The sequence below is a fragment of the Cygnus atratus genome, chromosome 25, assembly GCF_013377495.2.
Source record: "Cygnus atratus isolate AKBS03 ecotype Queensland, Australia chromosome 25, CAtr_DNAZoo_HiC_assembly, whole genome shotgun sequence".
Taxonomy (NCBI): Eukaryota; Metazoa; Chordata; class Aves; order Anseriformes; family Anatidae; genus Cygnus; species Cygnus atratus.
Window position 1 is genome coordinate 1,725,755 of NC_066386.1, and position 27,916 is coordinate 1,753,670.

General features: G+C 63.1%; 3 protein-coding genes across 3 annotated transcripts; 2 read left to right on the forward strand and 1 right to left on the reverse strand.

Annotated features, from left to right (window-relative positions):
• Nucleotides 1-4,914: 4,914 nt before the first annotated feature.
• On the forward strand, nt 4,915-7,755 carry EIF1 (eukaryotic translation initiation factor 1). Its single transcript, XM_050715430.1, is given in 7 exon segments — nt 4,915-5,035; nt 6,185-6,321; nt 6,778-6,837; nt 6,839-6,940; nt 7,069-7,122; nt 7,124-7,171; nt 7,534-7,755. Coding segments are annotated over 7 exon segments (567 nt in total). The 3' UTR covers nt 7,579-7,755.
• A 5,175-nt stretch (nt 7,756-12,930) lies between these two features.
• LOC118259188 (gastrin/cholecystokinin-like peptide) lies at nt 12,931-13,436 on the forward strand. Its single transcript, XM_035568527.2, has 2 exons — nt 12,931-13,129; nt 13,241-13,436. Exons 1-2 carry the CDS (start codon nt 12,931-12,933, stop codon nt 13,363-13,365), a joined length of 324 nt encoding a protein of 107 aa, XP_035424420.1. The 3' UTR covers nt 13,366-13,436.
• Nucleotides 13,437-13,648: 212 nt separating this feature from the next.
• HAP1 (huntingtin associated protein 1) lies at nt 13,649-27,751 on the reverse strand. Its single transcript, XM_050715431.1, is given in 19 exon segments — nt 13,649-14,655; nt 15,441-15,543; nt 15,952-16,170; nt 16,285-16,589; nt 16,807-16,974; nt 17,060-17,127; nt 17,232-17,369; nt 17,466-17,540; nt 17,648-17,778; nt 17,889-17,967; nt 18,111-18,219; nt 18,372-18,472; nt 18,583-18,699; nt 18,819-18,878; nt 18,880-18,896; nt 23,581-23,775; nt 24,864-25,050; nt 25,052-25,146; nt 27,634-27,751. Coding segments are annotated over 19 exon segments (2,679 nt in total). The 3' UTR covers nt 13,649-14,261.
• Nucleotides 27,752-27,916: the final 165 nt, after the last annotated feature.

The following is a 27,916-nucleotide window of genomic DNA, read 5'->3' on the forward strand; positions in this document are numbered from 1 at the left end:
GCAGGGGCTGGGGTGCGCTGGTTTGCGCTCACACCCCTCGTGGGTTTTGCCTGGTAAGTGAAAAACAAAGTGGGGCAAGGCAGATGCTGACCAAGGTGTTTGGCCTGCCCTGCCCCTTCTCTCTGCTCAAGTCAGCAGAGTGGGGATTGCTGGGCTCTACCCTGTGCCTGTTGTTTCTGCTGACGATGCCCCCAAAAGCCCTCGTCCCTTTACCCCTGGCCCAGCAGGAGGTGGCTGCAGCCCGGCGCCCTCTCCCATCACACAGGGCAGGGTGCCTGGGATGCCTGCGAGCCGGGCTGGTCGCACAGCGGGGCTGGTTCCTGCCTTGGCAGGAGCAGGAGCAGGAGCAGGAGCAGGAGGGAGAGCCCCAGGCTGGGCCAAGCTGAGCCTGGCAGTGCAAAGCAGGAGGGAAGGGGCTGCTCCTCCCGTGGGGAGATCGGAGACCCCCAGGCTCACGGCAGGGCTCAACCCCCCTGCCCCTGCCTTGGTCCCCCTTGTGCGAGGCAACATCAGCAGCACGGGGCTGTGTGTGGGGGCACACGGAGCGCGGTGTTGCGGCCTTTCCCAGAGCATTTGGGCTACCCCGTGACTGGGCACCCAGCAAGGGCCTGGCATGGGCTGTTCTGTGGCCACAGACCTCCCCGGTGCTGGAGCTGGTGGTGAGCATCCAAGGGGCCAGAAAAGCCCAGCTCGGCAGGGCGCTGCCAGGCCCACCAGACCCCCTGCAAAGGCCCTGCCCGGGTCTCTCCGTGGGCCAAAATCTCTCCCTGATGTAGAGCAGGGCACAACGCACACGTCCCAGCCGTGCTGCAGGGGTAGAAGCAGCAGGAGATGTGTCACATCCCCGGCTGCACCCCCTGGCTGTCCCGGGATGCCCCCCTGCCGCACCGACCAGCCCTGCTGCACCCCTGCGAGGTGCTGAGCCCCAGCACCTTTGCCCCTTCCCACGGCACCCGGAGCGGCTCGGAACTGACGGCGTGAGCCAGGTGTGAAAAACTGCAGCACAGCAGGGCACGCCTGGCAAGAACAGGTCTGCTGGCGTGTGGGAACAGAGCCGGAGCCGAGGCGTGGAGGTGCTGAGCGGGGCTGAGCCACCTGGCGTGGCCGATGCCAGGGCTCTGAGTCAGCCCAGCGCCACGAGGCTGCGTGAAAACCCACCGCAGCTCCCCCCTGTCCCGGCTCCTCCAGCTGCCCTCAACGCCTCGTCCGAGCCCCTCTGGAGCAGAAATCCCTCTGGCCTTGCTCTGTGTCACCGAGCGAGGTGGGGGCAGCCTGGGGGGGGGGACGGAGGTGGCTCTGGGGATGGCACGGTCCATGCCCAGGTCACTGTGTCGCAGAGCAGCAGTCCAGCTGCTCACCAGACACCCGCAGGGCAGGCAAGGGGTCTGCGGGGTGCTGGTGGTGGGAGCTGCTCCCTCCCTCATTCCCCCCTCTGTCTCCCACTCCCCATTCCCCTGCCGTGGGTTCGGGCTCTGCCATTGCTCCCGGCTGATGCTGGGTCCCCAGTGAGGGCTGGGGCTGTGCAGTGACCCCGACACAGAGGCGCGCATTTGCTTAATGCCTTCCCTGCAATATGAGCACTGAGTGCACGGGGGCCTGAAACTCAGCTGGGGGCAATCCCCCAGTGCAGGGCAGGTCCTGGCTCCGTACGAGTCACCCAGGATGCGGCCAGGGCTGTAGGGGGATGGTTTGGCTCCCCTTCTCCGCAGCAAACCCACGGCACCCCCCAGCCCCAAACACAAGCGAGCGGCCAGACCCACAGCACAGGCACAAACCCCGGGGACGGAGCTGCAGCCCCCAGTTGTGGGGGCTCCCCGGTGCCCACCCCCCACGGCCACGGTGAGGTTTTCCCCACTGGAGGAAGCTGCCTGGCCCCACTGTGACTGTGCAGACAGGGAGAGGCTGAGCAGGGCTTGTGCCTGCTCGCAGCACCCAGCGGCTCCCCGGCGCTGAGCCCCGTGCTCAGAGCTCTCCTGGCACCTCGCGGAGAGCAGAGGTTTCGCAGCCGGGTGCCGAGGAAGAGGAAGGCTGAGCAGGGAGGGAGGAAGGCCCCTGCTAGGAGAAGGAGAGCTGGGCACTGCAGGAGCCCTGGGGGCTGCAGCTCAGCACCGAGCCCCGACCCCAGCCCCGCAAAGCCCAGGCTGCGTGCGCCCCACTAGAAAGCAGCAACAGGCACGGAGCTGGAGCCAAATTCCTAATGGAGGGTCCCCGGGTGAGGCAGGAGCCAGGGGTGGCACCGGGACACGCTGCAGCGTCCAGGAGGATGAATAGGAAACTGCCTTTGAATGTGCCTGTTACAGCCCCTCCGTCCCTGCAGCATCCCACAGGCGGGTGGGTGGCACAGAGAGCATCCCCTGGCCTTCATCGTGGGTGGGCAGAGGTCGGTTCCCTTGCTCGTTAAGTGTTGCTTTTTTTTTTTTTTTTCCAGGGTTTGCAAACTTTGGGACGTGAATTTCCAGGAATTCCCGTGAGCAGAAAGGGAAGGTGGCCTCTGAGCAAACAGCGTGGGATTCCCTGCGCTGCCGCTGGCCCCGTGACAGCCGGGCTCACCCCGGCCGTGCCTCAGCGCTTTCCAGGAGCAGGTTAATTAATCATCAGGGCTAATGACTGTCGGTGCTGATTAATGGGATCAAACGGCGTGCGTCAAAAATCCAGCTCGTCTTGAACCGGGGTCCGTGCAGTCACACAGAGGCTGCAGGAAGGATGCGAGAGGAGAGAAGCCGGTTTGTAGGAGCTGCAGTCAGGCAAAACGCCGGGAGGATTCCCTTCCATCCCTGGAGCACGGTGTCGTGGCCTTGCCAAAGGTCGGTCGCCCACCCAAAATCACCCAGGACCCCGCACAGAGGATGCACACACCGTGCAGGGTGCCCACGGGGGCCTTTCCCCCTGCAGCTCCTCGCCAGCCGCAGCACAGGCGCTGGGCAGCCCCTGCCCTCTCCATCTGCGCGTTTCCTCGCCGCAGGGCCCGTCTGTGCCCTGTCCGTGCCCCTCGCTGCCAAGGGGATGGGCGGTTTCCAGAATCCAGCCCCAGCCCCGAGCACCACTGCAGTGCCGTGCCTCCCATGGGACCAGGAAAGCAGGACACAAACAGCTCCGGGGCCTCTCCGCTCCGCCTGGTGACCCCAAAACACACCTGGAAGCTCACCAGACACTGCCACGGCCCCACGCACAGAGATTTTTTCCTGTGCACAGAGCTAGTGTTCAGCCTGGAGGTGGTTTTATTTTATTTTATTTTATTTTATTTTATTTTATTTTATTTTATTTTATTTTTTATTTTATTTTATTTTTTTCCAGGCACTGGGCACGAAAGCTCCTGCAGCAGCTCAGCCTTACCTGGTGGCAGAGCTGCTCCTGCACAGGAGAGCAGCATTGCCACCTCGTGGGGAGCCCAGGACAGGCAGCTCCCTCCTGCACGCCTGCCCTGAAGGATGGAAAACTGATGTTAAACATGTTAAAAACATTTCTTTGGCAGTGTCCAGCCCCACACCAGCGCTGGGCCGAGCTCTGGTGCCCACACACTCGCCTCTTCGGTGTTTTACCAAAGGTTCTGGGGGTCTGGTGGCAAAGATACAAACCCTGATGTATAGTATGGATGCCAAATCTGCAGTGACACTGATAAATAATCTCTCTGGTGCATCCTGGGCGTCTTGCCCCAGCCATGAGGCCAGTCTGCCCATCAGCAGGCAGAAGACAAGAAGTGGCTGTGACTCTTTTGGGGTGTCTGACTCCAAATATGATTAATGGTCCCCTTGCAGCCTTTGAAACGCACCCAGCAGATGCACTTGGAGCAAGATGCACTGGAAATGCCCAATTTCCCCTCTGGTGCCTGGGCAGCCCAGCATGAGGCTGCTGGAGATGGTTTCTGCTCCGGGAGAGGAGGAAAATCTGATCAGAAAGGGGGAAGTGAGAGCCACACGCTGCTCGCTCGTGGCGGTCGTGGAGCCAATTCACGGCAATGAAAATTTCAGCCAGTGCTCCAGCTGATCCATCACACGGGGACACAGAAAGGCGACGGATGCTTTAGGAACACCAGAGAGACACCAAAATACAGCAACGCAAACAAGTCCCTCCACCTAGTGCATGATGAGTGCTTTATCTTAAGGCCCCCAAGAATGATGCAACATCCAAGCTGCGCAGTGGCTGCCAGGACCCACAGATGGCAGCACTCCCGGATGCCAATAACCTGTCAAAAAGACACGATATTGCAGAGATGGCTCCAAATGCAGGGCAGGAACACCTACGCAGCGGGAGCTGAGGCCATGGGAGATGTAAAAGGAGCTGATCAGCTCTGGGATAAACAGTCCCTGGCACGACCCACGCCGACAGAGCCGTGTCCCCATGGGAGCGATATTCTGGCCATTTATGCAGCTCCGACCAGCTCCCAGAAGAGACTTTACGCTCCGTCTGGATCTATATGGCTCCTGACCCCATTATTAATTGTGTAGGAGATTTGCTGTCCTTCATATCTGGGGTTTCGGTGTATTTTTAGCACATGTAACGCAGCTTTGGGCTGCCTGTGCCATCCATCTGCCAGCAGCCCCGTGCACAGGCGGTGCTGGGAGATGCTCACTGGTGCGTGAGGGGTTTTTAGGCACACGGCAGGACACAAGAAGGCTGGAAATGATCTCAGGAGCTCATACTGAACACTGACATGCAGGCTCTGGGCTCCCGAATTAGGATTTGGAGCCAGGATTGAATGTGTCTGGTTTTGAAGGGCATTTGGTCACATCCCCATCCGTGGGCTTTCGAGGAAAGGACCTGAGGCCACTCTTGGGCTCATTCCCCTGCTGAGATGGCTCCGGAAAATGCTTTTGTCTCAGCACATCACCAAAGCTTGCCCCCTTCCATGACGTGATCAGGGTGATGGGGGTGTCCTGACCGAGCCAGGACGTCGCGATCCCTCATCTGTGCAATATGGCCAGGACCGGGGAGGTGACAAGGTGCGGCCAGGCACCTGGGCAGGACACGCAGCAAAAAGGGGCCGAGTTCACCCTACAAGGGGACGTCAGCTTGTCCAAGCCTGAGGTGACAGGCAGTAAGCACGAGGAGCCCCGTTTCACCCGTTCAATGAGAAAAAAGCTCCCTGACCTCAGGGGCCCACATGAGGTGACAGGGAAGGAGGATGTGGCACTGTCACCCCCTGGGACAGCAGCTGGTGGGATTAATTAGGCTGCCAGCGATATACGGACATGGCCATGGGCCCCCCCGTGCCCACCACAGAGATCACCACCGCCATGTGGCTGTCACTGAGGGGAAAAGGAGCAACACAGGGAGGGGACATGGGGCAGGCCGTGGCTCACACCTACAGGCCCTGCCCTACACATGGTGGCCCTGTCCCACAAGAGGACACAGGGCTGTGCGGGGGGGGGGGGGGGGGGGGGTGCTTAAGGGAGACAAAGGGCTGGGGCTGGGGCTGGGTGCTGTCCCCAGCCCCCCCTCACTGTCCCCAAACCCCCCCCATCTTCAAAATCCCCTCCTGTTGTCCCAGCACCCCCTCTTCCCAGCGCCCCTCCCTGTCCCCAAGCCTCCACCGCTGTCCCCAGGCTCCCTGTATCCCCAGATCCCCCCACAGTGTCCCCAGGTCCCCCCTGTCCCGAGTCCCCCTCCCTGTCCCCAGCCCCCCCTCATTGTCCCCAAGCCTCCTCCCTGTCCCCAGCCCCCTCCCCCGTTTGTCCCTAGGTCCCCCCCACTGTCCCCAGGCCCCCTTTTCATCCCTATCCCCCCCAGCTGTCCCCAGGTTCTCCCCTCCTGTCCCCAGCCCCCCCCTTTGTCCCCAAAGCCCTCCCCACTATCCCCATCTCCTTCTCCCTGTCCCCAAGCCCCCTCCTCGTCCCCAGGCCGCCCCTCACTGACTCTAGCCGCCTCCCCTTGTCCCCAAGCCCCTCCACTGTCCCCATCCCCCTCCCTGGTCCCCAGGCCCCCCCCACCTTGTCCCCAAGCCCCTTCCGTGTCCCCATCACCCCCTTCCCCCTGTCCCCAGACCCCCCTCATATGTCTCTAGGGGCTCCCCCTCCTTGTCCCCAAGCCCCCCCCCCCCCGCCATGGCGTCTGCCAAACACGCCCACGTCGAGGCGCAGCCGCACCGCGCATGCGCCCGCCCTGCCTCCCTCCCCACACCCCCCCCCCTCACCACCAGCGGCCCATCCGACGCGGCATGCGCTCCTCATCCCTTCGGCCCATACAGTGCCGCGGCATCGGCCGCGCTCGCCCGCGCGCAGCGACCGCCCCCCCCCCACTCCGGCGGGACAGCCAATCGCCGCCTTCGCTCGACGTGCGTGGGTGACGGCACGGGAGGCGGTATATAAGCCGGCGGCGGCCAAAGTACCGCACCCCCTGACAGCGGGCTGCAAGCCGCCGCCGCGAGAGCATCCCTCCGCGCACCACCGCCGCCGCCTCAGCCACCCGCCCGCCCGCCGCCTCAGCCGCCTCCCGCCGCGCCGCCTCGGCCCGGAGGGAAGGGAAGCGTATCGTATGTCCGCTAGCCAGAAAAAAAAAAAAAAAGAAGCTCTCCAACCCTATTCGGTAAGCGCCCTTTGTGCGGCGGTGCGGCAGGGGCCGGGCCTGCGGCCCCTCCCCTGTTCGGGCCCCGCCCCGTGGCGCAGTTTGCTATTCCCGGGCCGGTTGGCGTCAGCCGGTGAATGGGTGGAGGGAAGGGGGGGGGGGGGAGGGAAGGAGGGGCGGGCTCTGCGCTGAAGGCGGCGGGGCGGCCATGGCAGCGGGGGGGGGGGGGACGGAGGGGCGTGGCGGCCGGCTCTGACGGGCTCTCTCCTCCTGCAGACCCCTTTGCTGAGCAGTAAGGGTGGTGACCTGCTTCCTGCCGGCACTGAGGACTACATCCCATATAAGGATCCAGCAGTCGGAACGCAGGAAGACCCTCACCACTGTCCAGGGCAATCGCCGGATGATTACGATAAAAGAAACTGTTGAAGGCCTTCAGAAGGTGTGTGCAGCCCCGGGGCGTCGCGTTGCGGATGGAGCGCGGCGGCAGCTGCCGGGGTGGTGTGGGAGCTGCGGGGGCAGTTTTGCCTTTTTTCCTACTAAACAATCTTTTTCCTTCCCCCCCCCCAGAAATTTTTGCCTGCGAATGGTACTGTGATCGAACACCCTGTTGGAGAAGTGATTTAAGTTGCAAGGTGACCAGCGCAAGAACATATGCCAGTTCCTCGTAGAGGTAGGGTTTGTTTTGTTCTGGTGCACATGCCAGCTAATTTTTATATCCAACGTGACTTTTTATTTTAATAATAATGCAGGTTTTCGTTTTCTCGGCTTTAAGATACTGTGCTGATGGAGGCAGATTCTCATTTTCATGTCTTTAAAGCATACCGGTGGATGAAGGTCTTTCTATTTTTACTGAAATTCTTAAGTAACACGTTGTCCAGCAAGGTTTTGCAGTTGCAGGCTAATTTTTATCCCATACTTCAGGGGGGAGCAGGAATTTGATGGTTCTACAGCATCCACAGTGTAAACAACATGTGGATTTCCATGGAGTCTTGTCTGGTTTGAAGTGCTTTAAAGTGCATTTTTTTCTTGCAGATTGGACTGGCTAAAGACGACCAGCTGAAAGTCCATGGGTTTTAAGTGCCTGTGGGTCACTGAAGCTTTATGCAAGAAGATTTCCTTACAATGAAATTCCCATCTGTCCCTTGTCATAAGTTTAAAACCAGCCGGTTTGTGTAATGTAACAATCTTGGGTCCACTGTTCAGTCTGGACTAGTGTAATTCAGTGATGTAATAAACTGACACGAGCCCATGCTATCTCGTCTTGCTGTCCCTCATTTAACAGAGGTAAATCGGGCGTTTGGCACTGCCCGGCCTGAAGCTAAAAGTAACCAGATGTTCCAAGTTAAGCCAAGGGACTCGGCCTGTCAGTCCAGGGACCGTCCGGATCTCTCCTCAGTCCAGCGGCTCTTCCGTTTCCATGGACGGTAATTCTGGCGGTGCCTCCTGCAGTCCCACACGGAGCGAGGCATTGAGCGCGAGCTGTGGCATGGCCTGGGGAGACAGGACCTTCACTCTAGGCAGTGTTTGCTCCTGGTGGTAGAGGGATTTGGGGAAAATTTGACTTTTGAACAAGAAGAGTGACTGAAGAGTGACTTCAAGGCTGGATGCCTGCAATTCCGGCCTGGCAGGTGCTGGTGTCGTACAAGCCCAAAGATACCGGGCAGTGTACTTGAAGGAACCAATACCTTGGGTTAAACTTTTGACAAGGGATCAATTTTGGACTAATGTAACAAGTATTGTTGTAGATAGAGCTGCAGAGCTTACGTGTTACTAGCAACTGCTGCCTAATGCCCTGTGAAGTAACAGATCTTTGGTTTCATTTTTAATGTTTTATGTAATGTATTTAAAGTCTTATTTAAATAAAAATGGTTTTCAAAAGCACTTGCTTGGTGGATTCAGTTGTGTTTTGGAGCCAAAATGCTTCGCTTTAAAGAGGCGGTGGCTCTGGGGGACTGGTAGCCTCTGGTGCTGTGTAAGTTGGAGCCTGGTGGGAGGATGAAGTGGGGTGGTGGGCGCTCTGCGCTGCACTGGGCTGCGTGTCCTAGGGTGACCCGGTGTAGGAAGGGGAAGGCAGAGCAACTGTGGCGCTGCGCTTCCTCAGCCCGGGCCAAAGTCGAAGTAAACAGCCTGAGAGCGGCTGTTGAGTCATTCCCTCTTGGCTGGGGCCTGTTAACCCTCGCACCAGGTCTCGTGCTTGTTGCGTTCTCGTAAGAGAGGTTTGCGAGGTCAGCGCTTCTGCTTCCGGCTGCTGCCACAGGGAGGCCGAGGGCTGGTCTGGCACACGAACCCTGGCGGGGTGCAGCACCTTCCTCCTCTCCGCTTAGCCACCGAACAGGCACAAGGGAGCGCTTTTACAACCGGCCTGCTTATGGGGGTTGGCAAATGCAACGTGAAGTGTCCTAAAATCCGCAGGAGTGAGCAGAAATCCGTGTGTGTCCCCCTGCAGTGCTGCTGGCGGCTGTGTCCCACGCTAGGGGGGGTGTCGCTGCGTTGCACCCTGCGTGCTGCGAGGGCAGGGGTGCTTGGGGGCCTTACGACCTGCCCAGCAGCGGATACGCAGGGAGGCCCCTCGTGGTTTTGGCAGCTTTCTAAGAACTGAGCTGCGTTTGTCCACTTGCTGCTGTGAAGCTCCTGACTGAGCCTGGGTTCTTTGCGCGGCGCTCAGCCCTCTTTGCTACCATTTACTTCCCTGTGAGACTTTGCTCTCGGACGTGAATTTGCTGCAATTACGCGAAGTGCAGGGGGGCGGCGGGTGCGCTCACACCCTGCCTGCTCCTGGCAGAGCATCTGTGGGCAGCGGTGAGGCTTGGCCTTCCTGCCTCCGTGAGCTCCTGGGGGCTCTTGTGCTTGGTGGAGCTTTTAACAGAACCCCTGTACGTGGAGCCATCCTTTGGTAGCTAACAGAACATGTGGTGTTTAAGCCGTAGGGTCAGGAGTGAAAGCTGAGACCATCGAACATCCTCGGACAAAACCACACGCCCCCAGCTCTGGTCTGGTCATGCCTCAGTTTCTTTTGCTGGGGAGTCACCGGCTAGGCTGGCTGCTGAGGCTCAGTGTGGGATGGCCTCAGGTTTGGGCTTTGCTCCTGCTCTAATTTTCTCCTTCCTTCCTTCCCACTCTCCATTTTGATGTCCGGAACCTTCTCCCTTCAGCACAACCACTGCTCTGCAAACCCAGCTCGGGGGTGCTGAGCCGGGCGTGCTCCCCGCTGCCCTTTGCCGGTCCTGCCTCAGCCCCGCTTCCCTCGGTGGGCACAGCTGAGGCTGGGGAGCAGGCGGGGGACACGGTGACATGGTCAGCACCGCGAATGGTCACTGCCACGGTGTCTTTTGGGATGTCCAGGTGGGATGGAGCAAGCAGCTGGACGAAGCCGGGAGAAGGGAACGAGCCGAGCACCCATGGTCACTCTGCAAACATGCGTCAAGGCACTGCTGAGCCGATGGGCTGCAGGAAGCAGCCGCCATGCCCCCGTCACCCTGACGGCTCATTTGGCCCGGATTGAGCCTTTAAAAGCCAGAAATTGCAAAACAATTTGTTTGTTCCTTGTAAAAAATGCTCCCAGGAGCGAGCCATCGATTGCTGCGGAGCACTGGAGGTGCCGGGGCTCTGCTGCCTTCCTGCCCATTCAAAGCCCGTTTGTTTCAGGTTTATTTATTTGAAGAGGGCGAATATTGAGCTTTGCAAACACGGCACGGGTGGCAAGGGCAGGCAGCAAAGCTCCGGCGTGTGCCCAATCCATAGCATATCACTGACGCGTCTTTTATTGCAGGAGTGACACAAATGTCCTCTACAAACACAACAGGCTGAGGGTAAATATGAGAGGCACTATCGATGATGAAAGGAAATACCAAACCCAGTGTTTTGCCCTAGTTTAACATTTGGCACCGAGCTCCTGGGACCCCCAAGAGCCTCCACTTGGATGGGGGGTCCGTGTGCATGGCAGGCCTGTGCCCAACAGGGACGCAGACATCAGGGTGCTCTCAGCCAGCACCCCTGGCCACATACTGCTCCCCCAGCACCCATCATAAAGCCCAGCAAGGGGCTGAGGGGGGCAGGGGGGGTTGTGGGGCAGCTATACACAAAAATCAGCACATGCATGTAAAAAGCATGATCTGTGCATGACGCTTGTAAATACACACACACCACCTGTGCCATATATTCTGCAGCCATATAAACATGCACACACGTGTGCAGAAGTCTATGCATGCACACGCTCTATGATGGGGACTATCACCCCATGTAGTTTTAATCTGTATAAATACATCTCTCTGTGTGTAGCTTTTCCAACCTTTATGATTCTATGCTTTATGTGTAGACTTTATGGTGCGTGTGGCCCTGCCAGTGTGTGTGTGTACACACACATATGTATGGGTAGTTGTATGGTACAGCTGTAGCTTTGTGTCTAGTTCTATAGCTCACTACATCGCTACGTAGCTCTACTTCTAGCTGTGCACATATAATTTTTCTATGCATTTATGTATGAAGCTCAATGTGCCTTTATATACAGCTAGTGATCAATAAAGGTGCCATGCAACCAAACCCCCACACAGACTCTCTCTCAGTCCACCGCTTGCTCTGCATACCTACATTTGTTTATGCATATTCAGCTATGTATGCACATATGCCTCTAGGTGTGTATGTAGAGAGCCAGTATATCTGCATGGCTATTTGATACATATACCTATATCCATTTATATGTCCATAAATACCTGTGTGTATGTGTATCTAAGCGTATACATATGTGTGAGTATATACACAGACACACAGCTAGCTAAAGCAATACACTGTTCTGTACATGTACATACAGCCATGACCATGCCAGAGTTAGTCTCTAGCCATATAGACATAGATAGATCTGTGCAGGCACATGGATGTGCCTTTATGTTGTTAGCTCTATATATACACATACATATAAGAACATGCCTATATAAAGACACATGTATCGGTATATGTGCATGTGTCTTTGTATGCTTGGGTGTAAAAATACATGTATCTCTGTATAGATATTGCTGTATGAGAGAGAGAGAGTGTGTATCAACCTACGCATGTATGCACAGATATCAATACACATATCTATGTAGCTATGCCTATATAAGTCTCTATATAAAAAAAACTCAAGCTAGTCTGTGACAGTTATATATGCGTGCATAGCTCTGTGGCTGTACATGTTAAAATGGGGGGGGGGGGGGGCAAAGGTGGAATATGTGTATGTATGCATGTATGTCTGTATGTGTTTGTCTTGCTGTGTGTGTATAGATTCATAGAAGCATTTACTTTGGAAAAGATGTCTAAGATCAAGTCCAACCATTAACTTAGCACTGCCAAGTTTACCACTTAAACATAACCATGTATGTATATGTGTGTGTGTATGCTTATTCACGTGTGTATATGTGATGTGTGTGTAAGTACATGTATGTATATATGTGTGCATATGTAGCTGTGTATGTTTATATGTGTATACATAAGTGTGTATAGAATCATTTATGTTGGAAAAGGCGTCTAAGAGCAAGTCCATCCACTAATTTAGCACAAAGTTTACCACTAAACATGTGCATGTATATGTATGTATACGTGTGTGTGAATATACGTGTGTGTAGAATCACAGAATCATTTATGTTGGAAAAGAAGTCTAAGAGCAAGTCCAACCACTAATTTCAGCACTGCCAAGTTTACCACTAAGCAAGTGTGTGTATGTGCATATGTATATAGATAGATATAGATATGTATGTTTGTGTGTGTATGTGCATATGTGTGCGTCTATACGTGTCTGTACACCCTTCACCCCCAGCAGAAGCCGCCCCGGAGCCCCGGCCCCGCCGCGCCCTGGGGGTGCCGGGTGCTGCAGGGCGCGGCGGGGGCCGCCTGGAGCCGCCCCTCCCGGGGAGGAGCGCGGTGGGGGGGGGGGGGGGTGCCTTGAAAAGCGGGGCCGGGCTCGGCTGCAGGTGAGCCTGAGTCCTGCAGCCAGCAGGTGAGGGATGGGGGGCAAGGCTGGGAGGATGGTGGGGAACATGGGGACAGGCTGGGACGCATGGAAGGCGACCTGGGGGGGCACAGGGAGACCTGGAGACTGGCTGGGAGGGATGAGGGGGACATGAGATGGATGTGGGGCAACCTGGGGACCAGCTGGGAGGGACGGGAGGGACCTGAGATGGATGTGGGGCGACTTGGGGAACAGATGGGAGAGATGGAGGGGGACCTGGGAGGGATGGTGGGGCCACGGGGACCTGCTGGGACACATGGAGGGGGACCTGGGGTCCAGACAAGGGGACAGGGAAACCTGGGGTCCATCTGGGATGGTTGGAGTGGGACTGGGGACCAGCCATGCACTGGGGATGAGCACCCCACTGCCCCGCATGCACCCCACTGAGCTGCTGGCCTCGCTTTGGGGGCTGCAGCCCCTCTGCTCCCCTTCCCCTTCTCTCCGCAGCCATGAAGGGAAAGGTGTGCGTCGGCCTCGTCCTCGCCGTCGTGGCGACTGCCTGCCTGTGCCGGCCGGCTGCGGAGGCACCGGGTGCCGCAGGGGACCCCCGCCGGCTCCCCACCAGCCTGGTCCGGCGAGACTGGCCCGAGCCCCTGTCCCAGGAGCAGCAGCACCTCATCTCCCGCTTCCTGCCCCACATGTTCGCAGGTACCGTGGCCCCACGGGAGGCACAGGGTGGGCAGCCCCGGGGGTGCCCCATAAGGCACAGCCTAGCCCCAGCCCCGGGTGGCTCTGACCCCGCTCCCTTTGCCCCAGCAGAGCTGAGAGACCGCAAGGGCTTCGTGCAGGGGGACGAGGGGGCAGAGGCCCTGCACGACCACTTCTACCCCGACTGGATGGACTTCGGTCGCCGGAGCTCCGAAGACCCGGCTGATGCCTCATAAGCATTGCCCCTGCCGTGCAGAGCACTGGCACCCTTGGTGCATCTTTCTTCCTGCAATAAAGCTTTGGCACTACAGCCTCTGCTGCTGGACTCTTTGCTGGGAAAAAGCTGGGGGCAGCGGGCTCAACCCCCAGCCCCAAGGGAAAGCACAGGGCACAGCAGGAACACACAGCTACAGACACGGCACGCAGGAGCTGCTTCAGGTCTTCACATTTATTCAGCAGGGGACAGGGCACGGCTGGGGGCGAGGGACAGATCCAGCGCGAGTGACAGCTACACCCTGAGACACTCGCCGCAGGCAGCCCCCCAGCAGTGCCGCTACTTCTATGTGGTGGGCAGGAAAGAGTTTTAAAACCATTTGCTTTAAAAGTCAGCCCAGATGCTGCCCAGTCGTGGTAATGGGGGTCTCATCCTGGCACCCGCAGCGCCTCCCAGCCTCGAGCACAGGCTGAGCATTGCCCTTTGCTGCAGCTGCGACAGCTCCCAGGGGACGAGCTGCACATGGGCCAGGCACAGCAGGAACCAGAACAGTTTTTATTGCCAACAACTGGCTCTGCTGAAGGGTCCACAGCCCCTGGGTGGGGACAGGGCCAGTGTCCTCCAGTGCCCTGAGCATCCTGCACCTGGAACCCCTGCAGCTGCAGGACTCGGGGCTGGGGGAGCAGGGCAGTGGGACCATGTGGCATCACAGCGTTGTGTCCTTGCAGTCAGGGCAAAGCCCCTGCAAACCAGTGCCAGGCCCTGGGGCACCACCAGGAGGCAGCCGGGGTTTGGGTGATGCTCCCCCCCTCCCCCGGTCCAGGCAGGGACCAGAAGCCTGTCCCATCTCTGTGGCCCATGGATGAAGATGAAGAGGAGGACACATCTCATCCCAAGCTTGCAGGCTCTGCTGTGCCATCACGTCAGCGCATCCCGGCCTCCCCTGTGCTCTCCTCGTGCGTAGGACAGCTCCCCTCTGGCCACCACCTTATCCAGCCCCAGACGGCGCAGCTTCTCCACGAGGTTCAAGCTGAAGATGCTGCTCCTGGGCAGGGGTCGCTGCTGCCCCCCAGCCCCAGGGAAGGGCTGCAGGGAGCCCTGGGGAGCAGCTCGCTGGGGGTCCTGAGCAGGGAGTGAGGGGGGCCACCAGGATACAGCTGAGGGCACCGAGGCAGAGATGCCCCGCACCAGCAGGAGCCTGATGAGTCCCAGGGGGGTGCTGGGGGGTCCGGGGCTGGGCAGCTCTGGTGAGGGGGTGCAGAGGTTCAGCCTCTCAATGGGCCCACAAGAAGGCACGACGGCATTATACCGACTGGAGGAGGAGAAAAAGAGAGCAAGGGGGGGACATCAGAAGCTGGCGGGGCTGCAGGCAGAGCTCGGCCCCTTCTCCTCCTTCCTGCATGCTCATGGCCCGGGGAGGGGGCAGCTGGGGGGCAGGGGGAGGGCAAGGGACTGGGGCAGCCCCCAGGCAGTAAGGAGAGGAGGGGGCACAGGTACTGCTCCACGGGCATTTAGAAAGCAAAAGCTCTCCCTGGCTAACAGCAGACAGCAGCCTCCAGCTCACCCCAGCCCCCACCAGGGGCACATTAGGGCTCATTAATTAAGGTGCCTGGTCCTCGCTCCAGGCCAGCCCCGGCAGAAAGCAAGGGGGTTGGCAGAGCTTTGCTCCAAGCCCTGCCTGGCTGCTCCAGCACACACTGGGAAAGGCCCCAGGTTTTGAAGCAGCTGGAGGAGGAGGAGGAAAGGAAATCTATGTCAGCTCCCAGAACAGAGCCCCCCCAGGCACCAGGAGCAGACATTGCACTTGCCCCTGGGGCTGCTCCCCAGGAACCCCCCAAGGAAATCTCTTTGTCACATGAATGAAGCAAGGGGAGGCTGCCCCCAGCCTCGTGGCTGTCACCGAGCCCTGGGCAGGCCGTGGCTCAAGCTGTGGGATTCAGGGACGTGTCCACGAGCACCTCTCAGGGCACCAGCAGCCGGGGGCCCCAGGAGTGCCGCATCCTGGAGCTGTGGGAGGGGGGCAGGGGGCGAGAAGGGGAGGGTTAGGGGGGAAGCAGGGGACAGCGGTGCAGGCGGTGGGGGGGCCACGCGCCTTACCTGGGTGTCACCGTGGTGAGCTCGGTGGTGGGGTGGAAGATGTGGCAGGTGGTGATGGTGAAGGTAGATGGGGTCTGGGGGAGGTTGTTAACAGAGAGGAACACTGGAAGGGACAGGAGACACCAGGTTAACGGGCAGGGGGGTGGGGGGTGAGGAAACGGGGCACATGCAGAGGCAGCGAGCAGGGTGCTGGGCATGCAGGAGCACCTAGAGGAGCACCAAGGTTCAGCTGAGAGCTGTCACGGCCAGCAGAAACCCACGCGCAGGGCGCACACCCAGCTGCGTTTCAGTCAGCACCCACTCACCGGGGGCTCGGAGCCAAATTCTCTCCCAGACCCCCCTTCCCTGCGTGCCCTCGCGGCCAGAGCATCCCCAGGGGCAGGCAGGGGCAGAAGAGAGGGACGCTGAGGGGAGAGGGAAGGCAGCAGGAGGGTGCGAGGGGTAACTGCAGCAGGAGGGCAGGGAGGTGCCGGGGTCTGTGCCGCCCCCCGCCCCCTCGCCCCGTGCTCACCCCCGGGGCGCTCCTTGGCTTTGGCGGGTGTTGAGGTAGGGAGCAGCTGGAAGGAGGCGGCGTCCACCTCGTCCTCCTCCAGGTCGGTGAGGCTGTACACCTCCTCCAGGTCGATGTCCAGCTGCCTGAAGTCTTTGGTGAGCACCCCGGGACGGGGCACCAGGATCCCCCCCAGGTTGGGCCGTGCCAGCTGCTGCCAGTGGTGGAGCGTCACCGAGCCTGGGGGGGGGGGGGGGGGGGGGGGGGGGACACACACAGCAGAGGGGCTCAGCGGGGGCCCATGAACACCTCCAGGGCTGCACGGGGACACCAAGCAGCCCCCGTAACCCTCACCTTCTAGGGGCTTTACAATCTGCAGCTTGTCGGGCAGGTAGGTGAGGGAGCCGAGGGAGAAGCCGGAGCCGGTGGTCAGCTCCGAGCCCCCCGAGTGGTTGGTGCCGGTGGACACGATGCTCTCGTTGGGGGTGAGGAAGCCGCTGGAGCTCTCCCCATCCCGCAGCCTCCGCAGCTTGCGCTCCCGCTCGGCCTCGAAGAAGGAGCGCTCCTCCGAGGCATGGCTCTGCTGCCGCGCCGACAGCCGCTGCACCGCCGCCTCCAGGTCCCGCCGGCCCGGGGCAGCCCCTCGGGGCTCCTCGCCCCTGCCAAGGGGGGGGGAGAGTCAGGGGGGCTGGGGGGGGGGGCCCACGGTCCTGCAGCGGGGGCCCCCTGAGCCCCCACTGCATCCACCCTGCCCCAGTTTTGCAGCACCATCTGTGCTGCAATGGGATCAACATCACACAAATACCCCAGCCCCCCCGCAAGCGTAGCAGCTCCATCATGAGCCCCCCCCCACACACACCCCTCCCCAGCACTCACTGGGTGCCCTCTGAGCCACAGAAGCCAGCGGGGGGGGTGTTGCCCCCCCTGGAGGGGACGGCTGACAACTGCTTGGAGCTGGGCATGTTCAGGGGAGACTCGGAGCACGACTTGGCTTTGGCCGCCTGGTTCACCGCTTTCACTGTCTCGAAGACGCGCAGGTAGCTCCTGGGGGCAGGAAGCAGGCGGGGGTGGATGCTCGAGCCAGCCCCCCCCCCCCCCCAAAACCCCCCCTTGAGGGGCTGACGCTCACTTGTAGTCCGAGGAGGAGCCGTCTGTCCCCTTCCTCATCGTCCCCTTGATCTCAGCTGCCAGCGAGTCCTGGAAAGGCAGGGCACGGACGTGGTGTTGGTGGCAGGGGGGGGGGGGGGGAAGCACAGAGCCCCCCCCACCACCACCCAGCCCTGCCGCAGCCCCGCGCTCACCAGGGGCAGCAGGCTGGGCGCGCCGTAGCGGCTGACGGTGCTGTTGGGGAAGCTGCGGCCGCGCAGGCTCTTCACCTCCTCCTGGGCTTCCTGCAGCATCCCGCCGCACTCGGTGTACTTCTCCTGCAGGTCCCGCAGCTGCGGGGGGGGGGGCACAGCTCAGTGCACAGCTCCCCCCGGCTGTAGGGGAGGGGGGACCCACAGCCAGCCCCCGACCACCCCACCCAAGCTCACCTCTGTCCGGAGCTGCTGCTGCACCTCCTTGGCCACGGCCAGGTGCTGCTGGAGCTCCTCCACCTCCGAGCCGTACTGCGGGACGGGCAGGTCAGGGAGCTTCGCCCTGTGGCCCCCCCAGCACGGGGGGGGGGGGGGGGGGGGGGGGGGGGACACAAAGGGGACATGGAGGGGACACTCACCGCACGGCACTTCTGCTGCAGGTCCACCACCTGCGCCAGGAGCTGGCTGATCTCCTCCTGCTGCCGCACCGTGTCCTCCGCCTTGCGGGCCAGCTCGTCGGAGAGGCAGACGACCTGCTGGCTAGCTTCGGCTGGGGACAGAGCGGGGTCCGTCACCACAGCCCCCGCAGCGATGCCTGGGCCACCCCAACCTGAGCCTGGAGTGGAGCTGCCCCCCCCCCGCCAGCCCAGCCCCACGTACAGAACTGCTCCACGCAGTCAATCATCAGCTGGTGCTCCTGGTCCTCGTACTGGCAGGTCTCGATTGCAATGTTGGTGGCCTGGGGGAGAGGACGGAGGGGCTGAGCATGAGGGACAGCACCACCAGCCCCCCCAGGGAGGTTTAGGACACACCACACCCCTCAGCCCTTCGTATCCACCCCCCAGCCAGCTTCGCTGCTGGGCACCCCGCGTGTCCCCATACCTCCAAGCGAAGCTTCTGGTTCTCCTCCTCCAGGCACTTGAGTTTCTGCTGCAAGGTGTCGTACTGGAAGTACTGCTGCAGGGACGAGGAGGACTCCTGCCGGCGCAGCCTGGGGACAGCGTGGATGGTGCTGAGCACCCGCAGCGTGGGCAGGATGGGGTCACCCACCAACCCCCTCTGCAGGGCCCCAGACCCATGGGGCAGCCCCAGCCCGACACCTCCACCCGGCCCCCCCGAGCAGCGGGGCAGGGACCCACTCACGGCGTGGCGGTGGCAGAGGTGGGCTCGCTCTCCTCCGTGGTGGTGGTGTAGAAGTGGAGCAGGTCGCCCCGCATGGAGACCTCGTGGCGCAGCTGCGCGATCTGGGAGGAGGAGAGGGGACATCAGGGCACAGGCTGGGGGCCACAGCCCCCCCGGCCAGGCTGGGCACGCAGTAGGGTGAGGGCAGTGCTCCGTGCCCAGGGGCTGGTACCTCCTCTTTGGCCAACTCCAGCTGCTCCTCCAGCAGCTCGTTGCGCTCCGTCAGGCTCCGGTTCTGCTTCAGCAGGGACTGCCCGATGCGCGCCGCCAGCTCCAGGTCCCGCTCTTTCTGCGGGGGCAGGTCTGTGTCACCTGGGACCCGTTCCCTCTCTGCCCCCTCTCCTGCAGCCCCCCCGGCCCACCCCCGCAGCCCCAGGCTCCCCACGCATGGAGCGGGCTGTGGCGTACCTCGTCCAGCAGGTTGGTGACGGCATCGATGTCGTGGTAGGTCTTGGTGATCCTGACGGCCCCGCTCGGTGCACAGGACTGGGGGAGGAGGGCAGAGGGTGAACCCTGCTGGGGTGGGGGGCTCAGCACGGTTCCCCTGCTGCCTCCCCCCTGTGCTGCAGCTCCCCCAGCACCAAGCATTGTCCCCTGCGCTTTGCAGTGATGGGGGCAGGAGATGGAGCTGCTCCATGCTGGTCACCAAAAAGGACTTCTCTGCAGCATGGTGCAGGCAGAGATGCTCACGATGGCACTGTGGGGAGCAGGGCAAGCTCCCACCTTGCCCCCCTGCACCTTGGGGTGGTGGAGACGATGCCAAGGTCACCTGGTCACAGCCACCACCCTGCCTGGACAGGCCGGCAGCCCTGGCACAGGACACACGGCCAGGATGGAGAAAGGCTGGCAGCGGAGACGGGGTTGGAGGCGACGTCTCCAGCAAAAATCCAGGCTGGTACCAACAGCAACGGGTGGCACCATGCAGGGCTGGGAGGCAGCGCCACCTCCACTCCATCCCCAGCCCCCTCCCCAGACCTCCCCGCCAGCAGCCAGCCCTGCCCTACTTTCTCCAGGGGGCTACAGACCGAGAGGCAGAGCCGAGCGCAGGGATCTGCTCCAGCCCCTGCTTTGGTGGCCAGGAGGCAGGGGACAGCCCACAGCATCCCCATTTTCACTGCCCTGGGGGGGCCCAGCACCAAAATTCATCCTCGGGGGATGTTGTGCATGCACCCACCCCGCTGCCCCTCCAGCTGCAGGGACACAAAGAGCAACGCCTGCGATCTGCAACGGGGCAAAGGCAGCTGCAGGCTGTGGCCCCAGGAACAGGCAGCAGGAGCACCACGCTCGAGGCTCGCCTCCCCCCACTATCACCACGCTCGAGGCTCGCCTCCCCCCACTATCACCACGCTCGAGGCTCGCCTCCCCCCACTATCTGGGTCTCTGGCACAGACGGGCGGCGCAGGGCCAGGGCCGTCTGTCTGTCCCCCCCAGCCCCAACCCCACAAACAGCGCCTGCGGACGCTGCCAGACGGCGCCGGGCACGCACGCAGATGGCAGCGCCGGAGCTGCACAGCAGGAGGGAGCCAGCAGTGAGCACGAGGCCCCGAGCCCTGCTTATACCCCAAGTCCTTTCTGCACCCTACAACCGCTGCCGACACCCCCAGCTTGTGTCCACAGCCTCACGGGCACGTGCCTCAGTTTCCCCCAGCAGAGCGGCGCACGCCCCATGTGTCCCCCCCAGCCCCAGCAGTGCTCCCCCAGCCGGGGGGGGATGTCTGGGGCAGGCAAAGTGGGTTAACGGGAGAGGCTCAGCCACACAAATCCCATTACGCCGCCCCAGCTGGGGTTGTGTAATGGTGCGTGCGTCGTCATGGCAATGCCCCCACTCGTCACCCGTGTCCCCATCCAGCCCCCAGCAGGCACGTCCATGGGGAGAGGGGGCCAGCCCCAGCCTCAGCCCCCTCCCCATGCCTCAACAGGGCCTGGTCCCTGCAGGGGTCCCCAACTGCACCTCGTCAGGCCACTGAGCTGTTAATTGGAAGTAATTAGAGCATGAGCATCGTTATGGCGTGAGCAAGCGGCAGGCCCTGGGAGCCGCAACACTGGCGGACACGTACGCACCCGCGCCAACCGCCGGGGCCTGATCCGGCACGACACAGGGTCCTGCACCCCACAGGAGGGCAGCCCCCCAGCCCCTTGGTGACACAGCACTGGGGGACCTCTCCCCATCCCTCCACTTGCCACCACTGGGGCACCAACCACCCTTTTTAGGGAACATGGGAATCCCCATGGGCGACAATTTCCCCCCAGTGAGCGGGGTCATGGGGGGCTGCCAACCCCCTGGGGAAAGGCACCGTGGCCCCAAACACGGGGTCACGGCCTTGGGGCAGCACAGAAAAGGCGACAGCAGCTGCTGCAGAGACCCCAGCCCAGCACCTTCCTGGCACCGCAGACCCAGACCCGGACCCACACCAGCCCCAGCCCCACTCCGCGCACCCCCGGCCCCAGGACCCCTCACCTTCCTCCAGCTCCCGAGCGATGGGATCTGCGTCGCCGCCCCGCTCCGCACTCCCGTTCAGCTCATCGTAGGCAGCGGGGCTGCTCCAGATCTCCATGGTGCCGAGCCGAGCCGTGCCGAGCCGCTCGCTCCCGCCCCTATTTATGGGGTCGCCCCGGCTGCGCGCACCTGCCCGGGCGCATCCCGCCGGGGGCGGTCCTGGGCTGGAGCGGGGCGGGGGCGGCGGGGCCGGGGGCTCCCCCCGGTACGGCCCGGCCCGGCCCGGCACAGCACGGCTCGGCACGGCACGGCACGGTTGGGCTGGCAGCGGCAGCGCGCTCCCCGTGCGCCTTGGGGACCCGGTCCCGCTGGGGGCGCTTGGGAGCCGCGCTCCCCATTCTGCGCCCCGGACCTTTGGAGCATCCCAGGAGACTCCCCCCGTCGTGCAGCCCAGGATCAGGTTCTCCTGGGGGGCACCCCATCGACATGCTGCTCCTCATCAGGCACCCTAAGGCAGGGGTCCCCATCGGGGCACCCTGGGGACGTGGTCCCCATCAGGCACCCCAAGGCAGGCTCTCCGTCGGGGCACCCCGGGGATGCGTTTCCCATCAGGGTGGTCCTGCTCAGCCCTGGGGTGCTGCGTCCCACCTCAGCAGGACTTGGACATGGTGGGGTCTGGGCACAGCAGCCCCCCATGGTGCCAAGCTCTGACTGCCAAGAGGGGACACTGTGGGGTCGCTGGCTCCTGAGCAGCAGCTTTGCAGGGCTGACCCCAGCTGGGTCACGCACGGGTGGCAGCTTCTGGCCCTTCGGAGGGACAAGGAGGGGTTTCAGGACCCCCATTCCAAACCCAGCCTGTGGGCAGTGCCAGGTCACCACGGCGTGCTCGCTGCCCTGCACCTGGCCAGCCTCATCCTTTCACCCCAAACTGTCCCCATTGTCACTGACAGCGCACAGCAGGATGCAAATGCTGCACGCCTGGGCGCTCAGTGCGGTGCTGGGACCCATGGAAAGGCTTTTCCATCCTCCTCAAACCTGCCCCGCTCAGCAGCCCCTTCTGAGCCCCATCACAGGCTGGCACACACCTGTCCCCCATGGGTCCTGGGTGCCCCACACTCCCCGGCTGGCACCCCCAGCACCTCCACAAACGCGCTCGTGCAGAGGCAGCGCTGAGGCAGGGGAAGCTGAATAAATCACTTGAATCATGGAGGAGCTGGCTGCCACGTTGCGCAGGGGTGGTGGGCAGGAGGGCAGCGGGGTCTGGGACCCTACGGGGCTGTGCAGAGCCACGGGGCGCTGAGTGGGGCCGTTCGGCGCTGAGTGGGTGCCTCCGCCACCGCCTGCCCCTGTGCCTTTCCTCGTTAGCACTGAACTGATCAATGAATCGATGAGGCTGGGGACGGAGCTGCCCTTCAGCAACACACGATCCAGTTGCCTGCAGGATTCCCACCCGCCGGACCACACTCCTCTCCCTGTATCCTATCCAGGACCCTGACCCCTGACCACGTCCTGCCACAGCCACAAAACCCTCCCGGAGCTGGGGTAGGACCCAGGCGCCCGCAGTGCCACCCTCTCCCCTCTCCTTGTGCGGGTGGTTTCTGCCTGGGGATGTCACAGCCCGAGGGCAGGGACTCGCCCCGCAGGCACCCCAAGGACACAGCCTGCGTCTCGTGGTGGACGGGCAGGAGCCGCTTCCTCCTAATCCCCCGCCGGGGGATTTGCTCCTCCGTGCAGGTCCCCCGCGTCCCTGCGCAAGCAGATTACAGGGGGCTATTTCTGATGGCAGCTTAAGGGTTTTGGGGGGAAGGGATGAGGGAGCAGGGGCCCCTGCCACACCACTAAGGCACAAACGTCACCCAGGTGGCAAGGCACAGAGAAAAGTGACACGGAGAGGGACGTGACACGGACAGGGAACGGCGACGCACGAGGTCCTGCTGAGCCAGGCACTCCCCATCAGGCACCACACAAGCAGGGCTGGGGGCTCAAACCCACCCGAGGTCACTGCAGGGCTGGGGGTCTGGGGGGGGGCAGAAACACCCTGGGGGTGGCCACAAGCACAAGCAGGGGGTGGCCCCCAGCTCAGCCCCTCGTACGTGGGCAGAGGGAGCCTGGCTGGCAGCGGGGCCCAGCCCCATCTGCCCCATGTCCATCCCCCCCAGCCCCTCGCTCTAATCCTGCCCCCACCACACGTGCACCAGAGGCAGAGGCGCAGCACAGATCATCCCCTCTGTGGTGCCCACCAGACCCTGACCCCGTGCCGGGAAGGGGTCTCGCACCTCCATGGTTGGGAATTGCCCCCTTCCCAGCCAGGGGGCTGCGGGGTTCTCCCCCCAGGTGCCCGTACCCCACAGGGCTTTGCCGTCAGGAGGAGCCCTACACCCCCCGGCCACTCCAGGCTGTGTTTGGTGACACAGCAGCACTTGGGGCCACCAGAACACCCGTCACAGGTGGCCCTGTTGGTGTGCCATCCCAAAGAGATGCAGGGCACAGGGAGTGGGGACACGCTGGGGTCCCCGGGAGCTGTCGGAGGCTCTCTGCGAGTGTCCAGCTCGGCTCAGCAGAAGCTGCTCCCAGAATTAGCCCGGGATGTTCTAGGCGAGGAAATCCATCCCAGCAATCCCGTTAGCGGCGATTAACTCCCCCACTGCCCCCGCAGCCCCCACCCGGCCCGAACACCATCACCTGCGCCCCACTGCCCTCGCCCAGCCCCACGGCGCGGGACGGGGCACTCACGGAAGTACTGCAGGGCCTCCGCGATCTGCTGGGGGGTGAGGGGGGCTGCAGGCTCCGGGGGGGCAGGGGGGGCTCGCAGCCAGTCGTCATGGTCGTAGCCAAAGACGGTGTCCGCCCGCAGCTTGTAGCGGGGCAGCTGCTCGCCCAGCAGGCTGATGATCTCCACCTCGGGGACATCGCCACCGCTGCACAGGTCTGGGGACAGAGGGGCACCGGGTCAGCCGAGGGGTGGGGGGATCCGGGGCCGGGATAGGGGGGCAAAGAAATGGGGTGGGGGGCAATGGAGGAGAGCTTCTTGCACCCCTCGGACCCGTCTGTCCCCTCGGGGTTTGGGGCTGGTGCCACCAGCAGCCAGGTCACCCCCAAAGTCACTCATGCGGTGCGTGGGGGAGTGGGGGTCCCAGCGCTGGGTGGCACACAGGGACCCCCCCCAGCTCTCCCCAGTCCCCCTCCCCTCCACCCCCCGCTTTCTGCAGGAAGGGTCCTGCTGCCATCTCCTGGCCGCGCTCAGTCCAGCCAAGCGGCGCTGGGGACACCAGGGACAGGGACACGAGGTGAGGGACGCCGGGATGGTGGCTCAGCAATGGCCATGCGATGGGGCCGGGATGGGGGGGGACCAGGACGGAGCTGTCCCACCCCTGACCCCCTCGCCCCGGTCCCCACGGACACCCACCGGCACCACGGGCTCTACCCACCGGTGATGGTGACGGCATCGCGACGTCTGCCCGCAGCCGACCCGTGGGGCACGGGGTCAGCGTGGGGCAGGGCAGCGAGCGGCGAGGCCGGGCCGGACGGGAGGCAGCGGGTGGGTGGGCTCTGGCCGGGGGGCGTCTCTTGCGGGACCGCGGTGTCCAGTTTGGCTGGCGTTACGTGGGGGAGCCGGCTGCCATGGGGGGACGCACCTTCCTCCCTGGCTCCCCGGAGAGGTGCTGGCAGGAGGCAGAGTCCCTGCTCCGGCCGGTGCCTGGGGAGAAGGAGCTGTTAGGGAGATGTACGGGGGACGAGGGACACATCCTGCCCCCCAGCCACACTCTCAGGCACCCAAGTGGACCCTAAGGGTCCTCCCCACCAGCTGAGCCCCTCCCTGGGGGCAGCATCACGGTGGCACTGCTGGGTTCTGGGGCTTGGGGAGACCTAGACAGCAACGCCAAGACTCGTCCCATGGGCCAGTGGGGACACAGGGGGACCACGGGGACAGCGAGTGCCGGGACAGGCCCCAGCTCAGCTCCTGCTGCCCTGGGTTGCTGCAGGGCAGTTTTGGGGTTGGCGCAGGGTGGGCGTACCTGCTAAGCGCTGCTCCGCACCACCAAGCTGGTGGCCGCAATATGGCGCGGGGTCCTGGCACCAAAGCAAACACTTGGTGACATCCGGATCGGCGCCGGCTGGGGGAGAGGATGCTCCGAGGGGACCGGGCAGGACCCTGCTCCCCCGTCCAGGTGCTCGGCAGCGGGTGGACACGGCTGCGGTGCCGGCAGCTCTCGCGGGAGCCCTCGGGAGCCCCACCTCACAGAGCAAAGTTCAGCTGCCATCCTCCACCCCATCGCCAACAAGACGCAGAGCGCAGCCCTGCCGTGCGCCCAGGGCAGGGCCGGGCAGCATCTGTGGCCGTGCCAGCCCAGCCATAAACACATCATGAGACAGGCCATAAAACCAACATGTTCCCGGCACCTCCAGCGATCCCAGTTCGGGCTGTGGCCACTGCTGGTCCCACCGCCGTGTGGGGCAGGAGCCCCCCATGCCAGCCCCGTGCCCCCATCTGTGCTGCAGCCGGGGGCTGCAGCGTGCGGCAGCCCCTCGGCCCCGGGAGCGGGTCCAAGCCGGGCACGTCGCTGCCCTCTCTCCTGGCACGTGCTCCTGCCTGGCTGCTGTCACGTCCACAGCACCAGGGCTGGGCCACCCTGTGCCTGGGCCAGATCATCCCCGGCACGTGGGACAGACACGGGGTGGCAGAGGCACCCCAAAGCACACCCGCAGGCCCTCTGCCCCACCACACCAGGACCACCAGACCTGACTGGCCCAATCCTGCCCCGTGCTGCCCTAGAGAAAGGCTCCCTGGTGCCAGTGGCTCTCTCCCTCCCCATTTTTCCCCCGAGAAGGAGAGGGACCAACCGTGCTGAGGTGTCGGGCTGCCGCTGCCCCGCTCCCTCGCTGCCGCTGGCTCTGGGGAGCGAACCTCTGCGTCAGCACAGAGCCCTGCGTCTCCTTTTGGCCCAGCTCCTGCACATCCATTAACTCTGCCCGGGCAGGGGACCTTGTTCAGACACGTGCGAGCAGCTCCCATCGCCCCCGGACCCCGCCAGCCCACCAGCATTCAGCCACTGCGGTGCCCACCGGCTGACTTGGGGACGTGTCCCACGGGGGCTGGTGGGGGGCACAGGGCGAGAGCAGGGGACGGCAGAGCTGGGTGTGCCCCGACGGTGGGGCAGGAGTTGCAGGGCTCATCCCGTGCTCTTGTGCACGTGCAGACCTGCACTCGCTGCTCCTTGCCCTGCTCCGATGCTGTCATGCAGCTCCTGCCCGGGCTCCTCTGTGCAGCGCAGCCGTGCTGGGGCTCCCCCAAATCCCCTTCCCCACCCCGTGCTGAGGAAGCTCAGCAGCAGCTGAGCCGTGCTGCAGGCGGCCGGGCTTGCTCCAGGCTATTTTTTCCCCCCAGCTGCTGCTGCAGAAGCCTGAGGCTGGGTTGGGGAGCAAGGAAACTCTACAAGGGCATGGATCAGGAGGAGGTGGCTGGAGGGGCAGAAGGACTTGGGGAGCTTCCCCATGGGGACACACAGCTTGGTGTCACCGCACAGGAGGGACAGAGGCTCCCAGGCCTGGCTGGTGCAGCTGCCCAGCGCCTGGTGTGGCTGCTCCCACGCCCAGCGCTGCGGAGGAGCAATAACAATGCTCAGGGCGAGGGCAAGGGTGAGGCAGCGGCTCAGTCCCGGTGCTGGGTTGGGGGTGATGACTCTGCTGCCCTGCCCTGGCCCAGGGGACGTCCCCAGAGGAGTCCCTGCAGTGGTCCCCAGCCTCGGAGCATCCCTGCTATGGGTACAGCCACGGCTCCTGCAGCCCATCAGATCCCATCCCAGAGTGCAGGAGGCAGCCTCTGACCGAAGCATCTTTCAGAAATGGGCCTCTCCCTGCATCTGAGGACATCAGGGAAGGACGTCTGCCCCAGCAGGTAATCCCTTGGGCTGCCTCACTTCCCAGGTGGAATTGGGCCCCCCCTCTTCCCAGGTCTCAGCTCCGGCTCCACCACCTTTGCTGCATTGTGGCCCCCGGACCCCTGATGCTTTGTCACAGGCACCAGACCTCACCACGAGTGACCCCACGGTGGGTTTTGGGCGGGCGAGCGGGCTGAGCCTCCCTTCCCCCTACAGAAATATCCTCCGTGGCGTCAACCTCTTCCCGTACAGCAGAAAAATCCCTCCCCACTCCTGCCTGCAGACTTCCTGGTTCATGCATCGGGGACCACAAAACACAGCCGGAGCCTGGCCACCGCGTCCGAGCCCCCTCCCCGGCCCCGCAACCAAACCATCCCCACGGGAATGGGGACCCCGTCCCTGCTGCCACCCCCGAGGCCACTAAAGCCGAGAGAGGGGAAAATCCCACCCGGGGTGGGTGACTTTGTTGGCAAATCTGGAAACTTGTTCAGTTTGCCGGGGCTCCTGCGTGGGAGTGGGGCTGCAGGGATGGGGAGAGAAAAAGTGAATTATTGGGGGGGCCCCGCAGCCACGGGGACCGGCACAGCCCGGCACGGCTGGGGGGGCTCCCGTCAGACCTGGGGGGGCTCAGGGTGCCAGGGGGTGCCGGGACTCGGTGCTCCGGGGGAAAACGGGGAGAGCAGAGGGGGATAAAAGGGGGGGACCAAGCGGGAGGCACGGTGATAACGGGGGCCCCGGTGCGCCTGAGGGCGCCGCAGCTCAGTGCGCCCCGGCGAGGGGCCGGGGTACCGGGAGAACCGGGGGCTGGGGGTACCGGGGGGGTACCGGGAGGGTACCGGGGGGGTGCCGGGGGCGGCGGCGGGGGCTGCCCCGGGGCTGCGCGGGGCCGGGCGCGGGGCGCACTCACCGCTGCGCGCTCGCTGCTCCCGGCGCGGAGGCGGCCGCGGGGCCCTCGCCCATCGCTCCCGCGGCCCCGCCGCGAACAAAAGCCGCTCCCCGGGCAGGTGCGGAGCGCGGCCGGGCATGCCGGGACCTGTAGTCCGTCCCGCCGACTCCCGGGGCGCCCCCCCAGCCCGCCCCGAAGCCCGGTTTCGCGCTGAACCCCCCCCCCCCCGGGCACGCAGCTCCGGGGGGACCCCGGGAGAGGCGGCAGCTTCGCTGTCCGCAGCCCCCCTAAAAAATTCAACCCC

Bases quoted from the DNA above. Each gene is read 5' to 3' on its own strand.
- LOC118259188 (XM_035568527.2), top strand. From the start codon at position 12,931: ATGAAGGGAAAGGTGTGCGTCGGCCTCGTCCTCGCCGTCGTGGCGACT. The intron at 13,130-13,240 runs GTACCGTGGCCC...TTGCCCCAGCAG, and splicing joins CCTGCCCCACATGTTCGCAG to AGCTGAGAGACCGCAAGGGC.